The following is a 16,548-nucleotide window of genomic DNA, read 5'->3' as shown; positions in this document are numbered from 1 at the left end:
TTGTTGATTTTGATGATCCATTTTTCGGATTTTCCTTAGATGATTCAATATCGAATTCGTATTTTATTTTCATGTGATCGTTTCTCATTTATTTGTTGGTAAAGAATGACAAATAGAGGTCTAAAAAAATAATCTAATTTTCTATAATATTTTGTTTGAGAAATAATTAAACTATATTATCACCTTATAAATTTTTGATATATATATAAATATTTATTGAATTATAAGTAAATATGAGCGTCTTAGAAAAATTTCTCCAGCAGTTTTTATTGATCTGGTTAAAGTTTTGACATTACTTGAGTGATTGGCACGACATGATTATTAATTATATTTGTTATGCCAATCATGCATATTTATAGTTTATATATATCTTATCCAAAAAACTATAGTCGATGGGAACAATCAATTTTCGATATTTTAATTCGTACATAACTCCAGCATTATTATTATTATTATTATTATTATTTTATCGTTTTCCAGTTATATATAACATGTAAGTATTATATATTAAAAATGAAGCCTAAAAAAAAGTCAAAACTGAATAAACATGGGGTTTTAGTAACTTCAGAATTACTTTTTTTTCATACTCAATGAAAATGAAAAAATGTGACGGAGTAATATATTAAACGGATTATTGATTTTAATGGAGATAATTTTAAATTAATAGGAGGAAGTTTAGGAGAAAATTTATTTCATGAGACCTTAATTAGCTTCATTGTCACGTGTACTAATCACAAGATTATTAATAATTATATATTGAAAAGGTAGATAACTTGTAATTAAAGTAATTAAGTTTAGTCATTCATATGTGACCAAGGAATCAGAATAACCCCTTTTCTTTTCTTCCATAGAGCTTAAATCATAAGCCAGACAGAGTATCCTATATTTTGACCCAATGAAGTAAACTTAAAAGGTGACTCGCATATGCTAAAAAAAAAGTGACTCACCGTTGAAAATCTTTCGTGACTATTAACTCCTTGTGTTTTTTTTAATTCTTGAACACACATACCTCTTAAAACACGTACGAACAAAAGTATATACAGACGAATAATGTATGCAATTCACCCGTTCAATTAACGAGATATGTGTTATTCGTTTACAAGTATATTGCTTAAAGTGTTAATTTATAAAATATAATTTGATGTAATGATACAGGTTTAATAAACAATCAAAATGCCTATAATGGAAAATAATTTGAATCTTTTCGAAAAAAAAAAAGTACGTGTAAAATTGATTGTAGAAAAACAAAATTGCAATACATTTTTAATTTGTTTTCTTTTCTCAATTTAATAAATACAAAAAAATAAAAAATAATAATAATCCAAAAATCGCGCCGTTAGCCTCCCAACGCCAATTACACAACACGTGGCCAAAATTAAGAGTACCGCCAAAAGCTGATTGATTCCAACGCCTCTCAATCCAAAAAATTTCACGCATTTTCATGTTTAATCTGGACCGTTAGAAGGATCTTGATCAACGGACATTTTCTGCTATCCGCGTCATACTACATTAATCAATAGCAATAGACCTTAACATCTCTATATAAACAATCTCCCTGTCTCCTCTTCTACCAATTGCGAAAGATCAATTTGAGAAGAAAAGCGAAAGCGAAATAATGCCAGGGAAAGCAGACAAGAAGCCGGCAGAGAAGAAACCAGCCGCTGAGAAATCCCCTGCGGCGGAAAAGGCCCCGGCCGAGAAGAAGCCTCGGGCGGGGAAGAAGCTTCCCAAAGAAGGCGCTGCCGCCGGTGATAAGAAGAAGAAGCGGACGAAGAAGAGCGTGGAAACTTACAAGATCTACATCTTCAAAGTTCTGAAGCAGGTGCACCCTGACATCGGAATCTCAAGCAAGGCCATGGGTATAATGAACAGCTTCATCAACGATATTTTCGAGAAATTGGCGCAGGAGGCGTCTCGACTGTCCAGGTACAACAAGAAGCCGACGATTACTTCTCGTGAGATCCAGACCGCCGTCAGGTTGGTTTTACCCGGTGAGTTAGCGAAGCACGCCGTTTCTGAGGGCACGAAGGCCGTTACCAAATTCACCAGCTCTTGAAGAAATAGTTACCAGGATTTCGTTTTCTATTTCCTTTTGAGTTGTGAAGGCTACATGTATTGATTTCTAATGGTTATAGTTATGTAAATCTAGTTCTTCTGCTAGGATGAATTCTGGTGCTAAGTATGGTCACTCGATTTCCTTATCAGTACTTGTCCGGTGTACTCTTGTTTTGGGTAATTTTCAGAAATTATATTGAATATAGTTTTTAATATTTCTGTTCCAAATCTTTACAAATGCGAAACCATAAATGTTTCAAGCATGTGTGGTTTTGAAATGTTATTATAACGACATCCACAACCGTATATATAATACAAATCAAGTCATTCAAATATTTTTTCTATCTAAATATTTACTATTGTACATAATTTATTTGTGTGTCACAACAATATTCGGTTACAAATTTATAACCGGGTATTGCAAATTTTTTTTTAATTTCTTCAAGTCAGCGTGAGTTTCACGCTGGCTTGAGACACGTACGTGCATTGTATTCGTGCGTCAAACACCTGCAATAGACAATTAAATGGAATTCGGGGTCGATAACAATTGGTCGATCAAACAAAATATTGGTCGACCAATTATTAAAAAATTGTTTTTTAATTTTATTAATATTTATTTTTTTTTACAAATTAGTGATTCAAAAATAATCGTTATAAATTTTCTAGTTTTATATTTTAATAAAAATACAATACTAAATAATAGATGAAAGTAATTAAAGTGATAAATGATTTTATTTAAATGAAAATAAAATATTAATAAAAGTGACAGTGAGACTCATAAATATTTGGTTGGTGTGATATTTGATTGTGAAATATGAGATATTTGAGTAGAAAAATATTTGATTGATGATGTGGATTAGGTCCACAAATATTTGAAGGAAATATCTTTCTTATCGCAGATGGCCTAAGAAACTAGCCAATATTTAGTTGAGTAGTATTCTAGACGTGAAGTCTCTACTTTTTTCTTGATTCAATCCTGGGTTCAGGTTATTTTTACCTGTTGGTAGCGTGAAATTATCAATTATTATTGAATAAATAACTCATAACAAAGTTTCTATGTTACTTGGATTTGGTGGTTGGTCCTGAAGGACAGTGTTCTTGATGGAAGTTTTGAATCATTTTTTTGTTCGTTCCTTATCTTGTTCAATTGAGTTTATAATCAGTTTATTAAGTTTTTTCTTCAATTCCGTCCAAATTTGTTTTCCCAAGTTTTCTTTATTCAACTTCTCTCGGGACAGATGATTGTTTGTTATTTGAGAATTTTAACTCTTTATGTTGGCGCCGATATTGTTTGTCGTCATGCCTCCAGTCATTACTTAAATGGGGTTTTATAAATATAAATAAGATGAGTAAATTTGAGATCCATTCGTCAAATAATTCTGAAATGAAATAAATTCACCAATCCAAATATAAACTATTGAAGGTTGGCCTTATGGCTATGAGAGGTGCAATCTTATGAACCAAACCAAAGAAAAAGAGCAACTTTTTATATTTTCCCTAGGTGTTCTTATGGAAAATTAGATCAATCAATGCGATTAACTTTCATTCAGTTGTATTATACAGCTGCTGCATGTACTTTGCTTTGGGAAAATAGCTCCAAAATTGCTGTACTGCTCGTTCTGTTCAAAACAGTTCAAACCACTCAAAAAATTAAAGTGCAAATTTCACGTGTAACTCAGTTTTAGATCCTGCTGATAAATGGTTAATGCTTGCCTCACTCAGGATATCGAACGAAATCTTTGTCCATGCCACTTAAAAAGATTATGTCAGCAGACAGAGTAAATCCTAATTCATCGGAGCTGCCATGCCCAATGGAGCAACGGCTGGTATACATGTGACCATTTTTGTTACGGAAGGATTTATTCATATAAACCGACCCTTGTCTTGTAACATAAGATTCAAACCAAAATTAATGGATTCCAAGTGTTTACCAAGTACATACAACTAAAGCACCAAAACTTTTTTTTAAAAATGCTAGTTTGCGTCGGCGTTGAACTCTAAAAAATGTCATCTTTTCACCCTAGATATCACAAGCACAAGATTTTTCTAGCCAAACGATTGAATTTTGGGATAAATTTAATCAGATCATGTTGTCAAGAATGTAAAGGTAAAAGTTTGATCAATGTCACCGATTTGAACACAACTCACAAAAGAGGAGAGAAATCAAGCAATTACAATTGATACGCAAGTAATCTGAATCGATTAAGTGAAACACACTTCATCAATGATCTCCAAATCGATTATATAAATTTTAACAATGAAACCCTAAATTCATCTACCAACCAGATCCCTAACTCAAATTTCAAGGAAGATCACATACAAATCAGCAATTTAGCTTAGGAACTGGTGAATTTGGTAACGGCCTTGGTCCCTTCGGAAACCGCGTGTTTGGCAAGCTCACCGGGAAGCACCAACCTGACCGCAGTCTGGATCTCGCGAGAGGTAATCGTCGGCTTCTTGTTATAACGAGCAAGACGAGACGCCTCTTGCGCCAATTTCTCGAAAATATCGTTGATGAAGCTGTTCATGATACCCATGGCCTTGCTAGAGATTCCGATGTCTGGATGAACCTGTTTCAAAACCTTGAAAATATAGATCTTGTAGGTTTCCACACTCTTCTTAGTCCGCTTCTTCTTCTTATCGGCTGAGGCGGCGGAACCGCCTTCCTTGGGGAGTTTTTTCCCCGCCCTGGGATTCTTCTCCGCCGGGGCCTTCTCGGCGGCGGGCTTCTTCTCCGCTGGTTTCTTCACGGCCTTGCCTGCCATTTCGATTTTGTGTGAATTAGTTGGGACTAAATTTGTCGAATTGCGATGAGAATTAAGAGGTGAGGTGGAAGTATTATATAGTTGATGGGCTAAGTTGTGATTGGTCGAGTTTCGGTGACACGGATCTCAGATATGAACTGTAGATGGGATCTTTGATCTGCGGTGAAGATACTATACACGTGGTTTTACATTTTTACTTGATTGGTGCGAATTTTTTAATTCCCAAGCCGCGGGTTTTATAAATTTCATTATATTGGCACTCTCTTTTTTTGAAATCGAAAATGGGGCACTTTCGGTGTTTTGATCAACAAAAATATCAAGATTTTTTTTAATATATTTGGATATTTAATTTTTTAAGCATTTGGATAAAATTAAGATGATCTTAAGTTATGTATTAAAACTGACTTTCAAGAAAGTACATATTATAAATTCACAAAAACTCTCGTGAGACGGTCTCAACATATTTTAGATGTTTGATTTTCAAGGACACAGAGGATCAAGCAAGATGTAATCTACATAATCAGATTATTGTTATCATAATTCATGATTCATTTCAAGCGTAAATATGTTATATTATGTGAAATCTAGCTTTTTGACGAAATATTTCTCCACAAATGAGCCAATTTTCTACATTTAAACTGAAATTTCTCACAAAAAAAACCAAATTTTGCATTCGGAAAATCCTTAATTTCAGTACAGCTAAAATCAAGAGGATCGGAGACGCTTCTTCAAGAGCTAGTGAATTTAGTGACGGCCTTGGTCCCTTCTGAAACGNTTTGAACACGTGTGTAAAATTATAATCAATTTTTATATAAGATTTTTTAAATTTGATTTCATATTTAATTGTATGCTTAGTTTAATAATAAGGGAAAGAAATTAGTGAGAGTCTAATATATCAACTAAAATTTTCATTTTAATTAATTATTCTAATAAATAATTGCAATTTAAAATAATTATTTCACTAGATATAAGAATAATCAACATTTCAAAAACAGAAAAAGAAAGGCAAAATATTATATAAATTTTTTGTGGAAATATATATTGAAATAAGAACACCCTCCATGTAAAGTAAGATGCGCTCACTCTGGCAGCATCTTTTAAGAAATTACCAGGACAAAATATTTAATATGTATTTTTTAAAAAAATACTGTAGTCATGATTTGGAAAAATAATAATAAAAGTTAATAATAAGAGTATCATAATCCATATTAATTAATAAATAGGAGCATGCATCACCCACGCACCATCGATATTTTGGAATATCAATTTTTATTCAGAGTTTTACTCTGGGAGAAAACGAGCATAGTCGACAAATTCTTGTTCAGATGACACTAAACTACACTTAGCTGAGCTCATTGCCTCATCTTTCCCCAAGGAGAAAGAAGGGAAATGAGCATTAAAGCTACACGCTGGGTAACTAGCCCCTCCTAGGGAGGCATCGTCTCAAATCATCATTATCTTTGGTCAAGGACTCGACCTGGGATTGAAGAATGTTGATCATTGCTTGAGCTCTCATCACCTCAATCTTCAATGTTTCCCGCTCCATCGAAACATTCAGGATCTCGTTCTCGAGGTTGCTGATAAACTTCAAGTACCCAGGAGGCACGGATTTCTCGAGGTTGGAGGAGTCGAGTGGGTTGATCACTGAACGGTTTTCTTGGCGCTCTACGGGTTCTAGTAGCGGAAACTCAAAAGGTCCTAAGGGAAAATTTGTCGTCATCATCATTGCTGGTGGATCTTGGGTCATTGTGGTTGAATCTTCCGATCCATTAGCATTGATCGAGTTAGGGTCATTGTGTTTCGATCTTTTGCCCTGGGATAGAGAGAGTTCTCTGGGATCTTCAGATATCTCCCTCTTGCACAAAAAGGTAAGACTCTGCGAATCAACTGGATTTTCGATCTGAGGAGGTGCCATGATGAGAGGAGTAGGATCCTGCAGCAGATACAGGGCGCAACAGATTAAAATCTGAAATCAATCGAGTATTGAATCATATGACTTTCAAAAGTAAAGTTCGACAGCAGTAAAGACCAGATAATAATTATTCTAAGATGTCTGCACAGAATCATCGATTTGATGAGAACTCCGGTAATAGACTCAAAATATTTTCTCGTTATCTACAACATTAAGAGTTCCATACACGCGAAGACTTGTCAAAGTACTCAATGCAATTCATATGCGAGAAAGCTTCCAATATATGAGTTAAATGCAATTTTGTACAAAAAGAAGCAGGATATGGTAATTAGTATTTCATCAGAAATTCAAGGTAACAATTGAGATCCGTTGCAAAATTTATCCACGTGCTCCAACGTCGAATACCAGGTGTCTCCACCAAATGCGTGGGTGACAAAAAATGGATCAAATACATTATGCATCAGTTTAAAGAGATCATTATACAACAACAATTCCGGGGATGAGCTATCGAGATCCAATCTTGAGATTAAGCTGTTGAACATAAAAATATTCAAATGTCCATAGCAAATTGATTGGGAAATTTCACAAAGTTCCATTCTCACAATGGCGACTTTCATTTTTATATTTTTCATGTCTGCGTGGTCCTAGATTTGACCACCCAACAATGAGTAAGACATATTTCTCCTCCCTCCCAGGGAATTTTTTACTTTTTCCGCAAAATCAAGCTCAAGGACAGCATCCCTTGAACGAGCAAACCCCAAACCCCATGAAAAAAATGTGTTCAAAGTAGAATCAACATAACTAACGTCCGAGAAAATGAATAAAAAAGGGAAAATGCGCTCATAGACAGCGTCCCTTAAATTTGTGTGTGTGTGTCGTTCTTCATATATAATCCACATACAGGTTTTCATATCACATCCACACCTAGCAACTATTAAATCCAATTATCGATGGAGCAAAGTACAGACAAGACCATCCACCTGTCCAGGAAATTTGATGCGGCATAATATTTAGCACCTACCTAAATCAATTTCAATTGTATAGATTTGGAAGGAGAGGCAACAAAAACCTGTCCAAGATCAGTGCACTCAACTTGTACTTCATCACCATTGGGCACATCATCATCAGCATCTCCTCCGGGAACCACAAGCACTGCATCATCATCCCATTCCTCATCAACAAAAGGGGCATAACGGTCCCCATTTGGTGGCCCGAGGCCACTTTTCCGGAAGATTCTACAGAGCACAAATGCATCCTTTTTTGCCGCAAAACAACGAAATGATTGTAGGATTTATAACTTCACATATACATCAGAAATACATATACAAGAATAAGAAACACAGAAATTAATCTCTTAAACCACATCCACACCTGTGTAACTCCAGCCCTTTCCAATTCCATATCACAGAGCCTATACTCATGCATTACCCAATTTGTTCTCTTCCCGTCAGGAGCACGCCCACTATGAAACACAAGAGTTTTTTTCATTCCTATGGCTTGATTTTTATGACGTACGGGTCGGTCCTTCCCAGTTGCTTTCCAATATCCTTTGCCAGTGGCTCGATTCAACCGAGACCCATTACCATACTTCCTATCCACAGGGCTGAAAAAGTACCATTCTTGATCTCTAGTCTTCAGAGACGAATATTCTGTTTAAGGAAAAAACACGCCATCCATTAGCGGATAAGAAACTATTCATGCATTTCAAACAAGAGGAATAAAAATGAAATCAGAAACATTGATACAGAAAACGTTATGGTAAACAAAATCTAATCTTTTCAATGTTTATCCAATTCTTTAATGCTAAAGAAACCTCATCTTCTTGCACTTGTCTTTCCAGCAATTTAGAACCATAAACCCAACTGAACGAAAATTCTAATTGGATTTATCATAACATTTGAAGATACATTTTTTCCTCAAAAAGACATACAAACGCCATGATACACAAACCGGGGTATTAAAGGGACGCATAACATTACTTAACACCACCAACAAAAATTGACAATAATTACATCACATTTAAATCAAAGAAACATATATCAGTTAAATTATAATTCCAAAGACTAAAGCTTGCGACTTTACGCTAAAACATCGAATAGATGAACCAAACATACAATTGAATCATAGCAAAACAAACAAACAAACAAAATATAGCAATCTCATTCGCGAGCACACAAAAGTATTTATTTCAGTTACCAGCGAGCTCCCAGGGCTCAGATTTGTAGACATCAATTTCAATAACAGCTTGGAAACGAAAGGGTTTTCCACAAGCTTTCCTCCTCAAATAATACCTCACCAATTCTTCATCAGTCGGATGAAACCTAAACCCCGGTGCCAGAGAAGTCGGCGCCGTCGCCCCTTTCCCCGCCGCCACAACCACCTCCTGTCCCATCTCCACAACAACAAAAAAGCACAACGATTCCCTCAAAACCCACCAACAAAAAATTTAAATCCCGGTGATTCAGAACTCCCCCTCAGCAAACCTCGACACGAAAAGAAAAACCCATGTGCAATAAACCAAGAAAAATAAAAATAAAGAAAACCCCCCCAAAGGAAGTTAGGTTAGAAAGAAGTGAAGAAATAGAAGAAGATTAGAAGGCAAGCAAAGGTGTTGACACAAGATTTAAGGTGAATGGGTGTTGGGAAAGATGAGATTTTTAAGGGGTTTGGTTAATGGTTTTGCCCATTGGTTAAGAAACGAAAGTGTGTGGTGTGTGTTGCGGATGCTTGCTTGACACGGAATTCGAAAATCAAAGGGCACACACTTTGAAAAGGTAACCAATATGTGTAAATCTAGCTGTTTCTCATTGTTTTGTTTCATTTGAGAGCCTTATCTTTCTTTTTCCTTTTTTCTTTTTTTCATTTGGTCCTAAACAATTTATGCAACTTTAGACTCATTTTTCGTATTTCATTTGGTGCATATCGAGCACGAATCTATTGTAGCGATTGGGGAGGTCTAGTAATATTTTGTTTGGGATATACAAATTATTTTATCGCGATTTATATCTATCGTGAAAAGTAATATTTTTGACTTGAAAACTATTATTTTTACATGAATTGAGTCAAGTCAAATCAGTGTCATAAAAATGATCCGCAAGCCGATTTCATAATAATTTTTGTGTCGATTGTATATGTCATGACAAATACTGATATAAGAAACCAAAAAACAAACACTATCTTCAAATACAATCACTTATATTTTATGTATAAATTGATTTTCATGTTAATTGTATCATTCCGGCTTTCTTTGATGATTGGAAAATCCAATATATTATGAATAAAACTTTTTCTTTATATCTAATCCAAAAATTCACTCTTCCTTCCACCAATCAGTAATACTTAAAGTCCATATTACAATAATTGAAATGATTTGCATTGATTTATTGTCATCTGTTTGAATTACTTGGAATGGTGTCGTTGGTCTTGTCCCCTCATTAACTTCGTGGATAGTGACTCAAACAAAGCTATTCTAATTGTTAATTTTTTTAATAGTAATTTATTCTGCTGTTTCATTTCGTTTTGGACTATTTTTTTGGCGAGAATCTGATTTCAATAATGATTTTCTTGTATATGTAATCAAAGTTCATCGATCAAATCTATGCAATATGTAGAATACACAACTCGAGCAAATCTAAAAGCCTTATCACAAGATATACAATATATGGGGAAAAGGAAAAATAGCTCCCGAGAAGCATGGAAATTAATTTCCAAATAAGCGAATTGGGTGTTTTGGATATTGTTTTTCAAGGGCCAGATTGGAAAATCTTTAATTTCTTCTAATTTTTTTAATATTAAATATGTAGGTGGTGATTAGAGTCGTCAAAGAGATCGACTGATCCGTCCCGCCCCAACTCAACCCGCTACCAAATGGTCCGGGGCAGGCCGCTTGGCGGTTTGGGATAAAACCAGTCCATCATAATTTTCAAACTGTCATCAAATGGGATAGGGCGGACCGGCTTGACTTTTCAATCCGCTAATTTTTTTCAAAAATTATACATAAATCATTATAATTATTTTTTTTCAAACTTCATCAATCTTATATAAATTATTATGAATATTTCAAAATTAATTAATCATGCATAAATCATTACGAATAATATAAATATTTCAAAACTCATCAACCGTGAATAAAATATTTATAAATAAAAAATATTGGCCGGACAACCCACCTCGAACGCCTTGACATGCAACCTAAACGAGTCAATCTATTTTTACATTCCTCCAAAAAAACATCCAAAATCGTAACCTAACCTTTATTTTTTTTAGTGACGGTTTGACTCATCAATTGATAGCTCTAGTGATGATCAGTGATCTAAATGACGGTCGAGACGGTTCTCTAGGCGGTGCTTAGGTGATATGCTTGTAATAGTTTGTAATTTTGTTATCATATTTTTCATTGTTTTAACTTCCGACATGTTTAATAGATACACTTTGTGTTATTTTGTTGTATGAGAAAATTTTATGGTTTTGGTGTGAATTTGAGCTAAAAAATGATTTTTATCACATTTGAAATTGTCAAGATAAAGCTGTGAAAGAAATACAAAACAGAAAAGTCACCTAAGCACCTAAGGAAAACAAAAAGATTTTAACGGTCATCCATGTAGTTCTAAAGTTAATTACTTGTAACTGCATGAATAAATAATATGTTAGCCGATGACCAGTGATATAATTGAATAGTGAAAACCCCTTAAATCAGAGTTTGATAATATTAAGTTTTACATTTCATAGTTATTACTCTTAATTGTTTATTTTTTTTACATGCTAAATTAGTCGTAGTAGTTTATTTATTTCTAATAAAAAAAAATAACTCCCCTTCATTTGTTTTTCTTCGAAATAAAACATTCTCCATTTCCTATGGATTCGATCATACACATCATTGTACTCAGTTTATTTATAGAGTATGAATTTAAGTTTGGTAGCTCAACGACACCAAATCACTAGGTGGTAGGCGGCCCTCGACCATCCTGTTTTTGTCTAAGGCAATCTGACGGTCCGAGGTTATCCGACAAGCGAGCAGGCGACGGAGATAAGTTTTGGATATTCTTATGGATTAATATATATGCCACAATATTATACAACAGACAAAATATATGATTGACTGATTTTTCAGAAAAAAATATGTGAGATAACCATCTAATTTATGTAATTCTCAGCATTGAAGATCAAGTAAACTTTTTGAATTCGTCACTGTCAATCTAAAACACATTTGTATTCAAAACGAACACGTTAATTAATAAAAATGAAAAGAATGGACAATATATAAAAAAGGAAGTGAACTTTAAGAAATCGTGTATCCATAAATAGTTAATAGCAAGCCAAACACGACTTTATGGAGCGTACGAAATGACTTCACCCCCCAATCCCCATGCGACGAAATCTGTCATACCCTGCCACATCAATAAGTACTGGCAAACAAACAAACTATTGGGCTTTTTAATCATAAAATCTTTTAATATGTTATTTTAAAATAAATCTTGATTTATTTTAAAAATTAACAAATTTATTCACATATACTTGTATAATAAATTATATATTTTAAATATTATATTTAATTATTTAATAATTTATCATAAAGATAATTTAAACAATGGCAAAAAAAAAAAGTAGCAACATGTATAAATTAACATTTGTGTATAATATTTCTGTATATTAATAAATTTTTGTGTAAAAAACATTTGAAAATATTGTATCAAAGTAAGAACTATGGAGATAATCATAATTAATTTTAAACTTAATTAGTAAATTATGAATAATTTCGAATAGAGGTACGTTGAATACAAATAAATTTAACCAATTTACCTCCAAAACAAATTTTGTTGTAATATTTTTTTTATTGGAAATAAAAAGATATTTTTTTAGGAAACTTTTTATTTTTTGAAAAGCGACCAAAAATTTAAGAAAACTCGGGTTCTGGTCAAACCATATTCTTTAAATAAAGTATCAATTCCAAATTATTTTTTTCAGCAGTTACTACCATCATCGTAATCGTCTAACAAATTATATTATTTTACCAATTAATATTTTAAACCTAGTAGTAATAATAATTAAAATAGTAAAAAAATTATATTTTTTACCACAAGAAATTATTATTAAATTTTTTTACACCCTATTCTAAAATCTTGATTCCTACGTAGATGATTTTAACTTAACCACCACTTCAACAATATATAATTACTAATCTTAGATTTTATAATTTGTATATTAATTAAAGGAATTATTTTAATATAAATAATAAGTATATTGCTAAAGTCATGGGGACAACCTATGAAAGTGACATATGCATGTAAGTCAACATGCAAAAACAAAACAAAAAAAAAGTATAAACAAATGAAAAAGAAAAGTAATGAGTACAAGTAAAGTATTACATTGCCTGAACGTTAAGAAATCTCTTTTGGGCTTCTCTTTTATGTTTTCGGAACACTTTACGTATTTATTTTTGTGAGATTAATTGATCTGATTTATATTTAAAATAAAAAATAATATTTTTTATGCATCAGATTGGATTGTAAATTTGTATCATAAAATTCATCTCTGAGACGATCTCACAAATTTTTTTGACTAAAAATAATTTTTTCTTGTATTTATTACCTTAAAATAGTACCACCCCAGCCCGCACTTGCCGACTTGAACTAAATGATTTGGAACATTGAGAAAATTTTAAAATATATTTATATTTTAGATGTAGTCGAAAATATTTTTCTATAATCTTTAACTGGAAGCTAAAGAGATATTTTCAAAGAGAATATATTTTATATCGATTCTAAACTATGATTTTAAAATAATATTAAATCATAAAAATGGAAAATACGTGAAATCGAAATAATTATTTCAATTTCATGGTCAGATTATAGGGCATGTCCATGGCAGGAGGAGTTTAATGAAAATCGACTTACAAAAATATGTGGGGTTGTTCAACTTTAAGATATACATATACGGTCCAGTGTAAGCCTAGAAAACATGCAATAATGATTTGAAAGCCCTTAAACAAAGATGAATTCTAGAATTCTGACCATAAGAATAAAATAAATTATTTAAAATTATCATGTTATATACAAATTGATTATTTCAAATTAATTTTTGCACGGTATGTGAATTACATTCGATCCAGGAAAAAAAGTTCACCAATATTTTTATCAAATTGCAAAAAAAAAAAAAAATCATTTTATCTTCTTTTTTTTTCCCAGTGGAGAAAATCTCCATATTTTATGACATTATTTGGGTTAAAGTAGATATTTGAATATTATTTTCTCAAGGCAACGAAATGGTTAATTAAAATCTTTGGTAAATTAATTGATTTATTTGGTAGATGGGGGAGCTTGTGGGTACAGAACCGAGGTAGAAAGTGCGCCATATTATGCTACGATTGCTGCAGGAAATAATGGAGTATTTAATTCAGGAAATGGTTGCGGAGCTTGTTTTCAAGTATATATTTACGTACTAGATTCGATCCATTTTTTTCCTTCTAAATTTCAATTCATTAAAATAAAGCAAGGTTGTATGTATTTCCGAATTCAGGTGAAATGCACCGAAAATACAGCATGCTCAGGGAATCCAAGCACTCTAACAATAACAGATCAGTGTCCCGGATGTGAAAATAATCACTTGGACTTGCAGGGTACCATGTGAATATAACACCGATATCCAGCTTAGGATCGATTCAGGTTCCGACGCATTTGTGACGGAGTTTGTGAACGGAGATGGCGACCTCGGGGTGATCGAGCTACAAACATCGAATTATAATGCATGGATGCCAATGAAATTGTCATGGGGCGCTACATGGAAAATCGACCTACATGACGGGGAGAAAGGTCCGTTTTCTGTGAGGCTAACCGCTAACGACTCCGAAAACTCAGTTGTTGCTAGCCAAGTTATCCGGGAAGATTGGGCTCCCGGGGAAACCTAGTATCAATCGGGGATTAACTTCAACTAGCTAGAAAAAATTAACTATTAGTACTAGTCAAACTTTGTCACGTTTTTTAAAATGAATAATTGCTAATGTGATCTAAATATGAGTATTTTAGATCATCGTAGAGATATAATTGCATGTATCCCTTAGTTGTCCAACATTAAAGTTGGTCTTCTCAGTACTTAAGACTTCGTTATTGGAATAAATTAAGTTCTATATAATTGTGTATTAATTATTATGGAGTTTCTTGATTTTTTTTAACGAAGAAGAAAAAATTAAATCAATTAAAACATCTTATTTATTTGTAAAACCTACCCTTTATTCTTGTTTTCTATATTTTTATTTACAAACTGATAAACAAGACCATTACAGAAGTAAATCGAACTATAAAATCGAACTATAGAAGTAAATAGTGAACATAAAATAAATATTAATATCTGTCATCAAAAGAATCAAATAAAATAAATGTAATAAGTTCGTTTTAATTCAGGGGGAAAACAAAGAAAGAATTGATCATGGTGGATGGAATTCACGTCGTAATGAATTTATGTTGTCTCGTGGAAGATCAATGCATTGAGAAAAAATAATAAAAGATTGAACCTTCCCAAATCAATAATGGCTGCCGACAATTCTGTGAGTTTCAGATTAAACGCTTCGTGTTGCTGCTGCCGCCGCCGTCTACTTTCTGAACTTTTTTGTTGCTTCGAATCAAAGCGAAATCATCTTTGATGCTCTTCTTCCGGTGCCGGAAGATTAAGATCCAACGACAACCCGTTTTTGGGTTTGATTCCGAGATCGAATTCAAATTCTTTGCTATGAACTGTAGGCATCAATGGAGGTTTTGATAATGGACTTACCGGCCCAGAGGCCCGGTGTCTCCTCATGTGGCCTCCCAAGGCCTGGCCGGATGTAAACTCGGCTCCGCAATACGAACACTCGTGAATCCGGGGCGAGGCATTAGTGGCGCTGTTTAGTTGCAGGGAAAGAGACATCCTGCTCTTGTACGACGAAATCGATGGAGATGGGAAATCCTCTTCATCGGACATGAATAATGACGTCGAAGACGATTTCTTCTCGTTTTTTGGCTTCTTGTGGCTGGCCCGGTGTCCGCCCAGGGCCTGAAACGAGGAGAAAACCCGATCGCACGTCTTGCATGCATACATGCCCGCGGCACCGTCTCCACCCACCTTGTTCCTCTTATTGTTATCTCCGATGGGAATTAGATGACCTCGAGGCTGTTTGGTAGGGGAGAAATGGCTATTGGCTAAGAGGATAAGGCACCGGGCGGTGTCTTCCTCCTCCGTGGTGGTGCTCTCCTCCGAGGAAGCGGCTGAGACGGCTGCCGAAGGGCTGGGATATTGATGGTTGTTGGTGTTATCTTCAAGAAATGGTGGGGCATTAATGGTCAAGGTAATCGGGGAAAGAAACCTCAACCTTTTGGTACGTTTTCCCTTGGCAATATTAGGGGAAGAGATATCCTTGTTACAATCCATGGGCGGCCCCGCCGTAGCCTCCATGTCCATTCTTCCCCACCATCACCATGCACAAAGTGCTACAATTGTTTGTTGTTTTAAAATTTGTTCGAGAGACAGAGAGTGTGTGAGAGAAAAGTGGAGAAGAAGAGGATAGTGGTGATTCTTGTTATTTGAATAAATTAGTGAATGTTAAAAGAGTTTTCAGTTTGGAGAAGTCAATTCTGTCTATCCATCCCACGCTAAATATAGAAATCATGTCTTGTTAGTATACAACTATTAATGATATCACAAAACTAACGAATTATAATAGTCTATGTAATAGGCACGTACGAGACCATTTCTATTCCATTACTAGCTTCTAATTAAAACTCAAATAATCCGTCTTAATTCAAGATTTATCCAATACGCATCAGAAGATAGCGATCATGACTTCCA

At 33.9% G+C, this 16,548-nt stretch overlaps 4 protein-coding genes across 4 annotated transcripts; 1 reads left to right on the top strand and 3 right to left on the bottom strand.

Moving 5' to 3' along the window:
• The first annotated feature begins 1,578 nt into the window (after positions 1-1,578).
• On the top strand, positions 1,579-2,270 carry LOC140990106 (histone H2B-like). The gene has a single exon (XM_073459686.1). The coding sequence runs from the start codon at positions 1,616-1,618 to the stop codon at positions 2,054-2,056; it is 441 nt and encodes a 146-aa protein (XP_073315787.1). The 5' UTR covers positions 1,579-1,615; the 3' UTR covers positions 2,057-2,270.
• A 1,941-nt stretch (positions 2,271-4,211) lies between these two features.
• Positions 4,212-4,870, bottom strand: LOC140989991 (histone H2B.3-like). Its single transcript, XM_073459579.1, has one exon. The coding sequence runs from the start codon at positions 4,818-4,820 to the stop codon at positions 4,392-4,394; it is 429 nt and encodes a 142-aa protein (XP_073315680.1). The 5' UTR covers positions 4,821-4,870; the 3' UTR covers positions 4,212-4,391.
• Positions 4,871-6,016: 1,146 nt separating this feature from the next.
• Positions 6,017-9,508, bottom strand: LOC140989838 (NAC domain containing protein 50-like). The gene is made up of 4 exons (XM_073459281.1): positions 8,929-9,508; positions 8,104-8,381; positions 7,802-7,987; positions 6,017-6,753 (listed from the first exon to the last, which is right to left on the bottom strand). The coding sequence occupies exons 1-4, from the start codon at positions 9,122-9,124 to the stop codon at positions 6,238-6,240; spliced, it is 1,176 nt and encodes a 391-aa protein (XP_073315382.1). The 5' UTR covers positions 9,125-9,508; the 3' UTR covers positions 6,017-6,237.
• A 5,781-nt stretch (positions 9,509-15,289) lies between these two features.
• LOC140990505 (zinc finger protein ZAT5-like) lies at positions 15,290-16,284 on the bottom strand. The gene has a single exon (XM_073460230.1). It carries the CDS (start codon positions 16,159-16,161, stop codon positions 15,358-15,360), a length of 804 nt encoding a protein of 267 aa, XP_073316331.1. The 5' UTR covers positions 16,162-16,284; the 3' UTR covers positions 15,290-15,357.
• Between the last annotated feature and the right edge of the window lie 264 nt (positions 16,285-16,548).

The sequence above is a fragment of the Primulina huaijiensis genome, chromosome 12 (genome assembly GCF_012295235.1).
Source record: "Primulina huaijiensis isolate GDHJ02 chromosome 12, ASM1229523v2, whole genome shotgun sequence".
In the NCBI taxonomy this organism is placed as follows: Eukaryota; Viridiplantae; Streptophyta; class Magnoliopsida; order Lamiales; family Gesneriaceae; genus Primulina; species Primulina huaijiensis.
Note: the sequence above shows the minus strand (reverse complement) of the source record. Positions and strands in the feature narration are given on the sequence as shown.

Coding starts and splice junctions, on each gene's coding strand:
- LOC140990106 (XM_073459686.1), top strand. CDS start 1,616: ATGCCAGGGAAAGCAGACAAGAAGCCGGCAGAGAAGAAACCAGCCGCT.
- LOC140989991 (XM_073459579.1), bottom strand. CDS start 4,820: ATGGCAGGCAAGGCCGTGAAGAAACCAGCGGAGAAGAAGCCCGCCGCC.
- LOC140989838 (XM_073459281.1), bottom strand. CDS start 9,124: ATGGGACAGGAGGTGGTTGTGGCGGCGGGGAAAGGGGCGACGGCGCCG. Junction 8,382..8,928: donor TGAGCCCTGGGAGCTCGCTG/GTAACTGAAATA, acceptor TTCCTTAAACAG/AATATTCGTCTCTGAAGACT. Junction 7,988..8,103: donor AAAGGGCTGGAGTTACACAG/GTGTGGATGTGG, acceptor GCGGCAAAAAAG/GATGCATTTGTGCTCTGTAG.
- LOC140990505 (XM_073460230.1), bottom strand. CDS start 16,161: ATGGACATGGAGGCTACGGCGGGGCCGCCCATGGATTGTAACAAGGAT.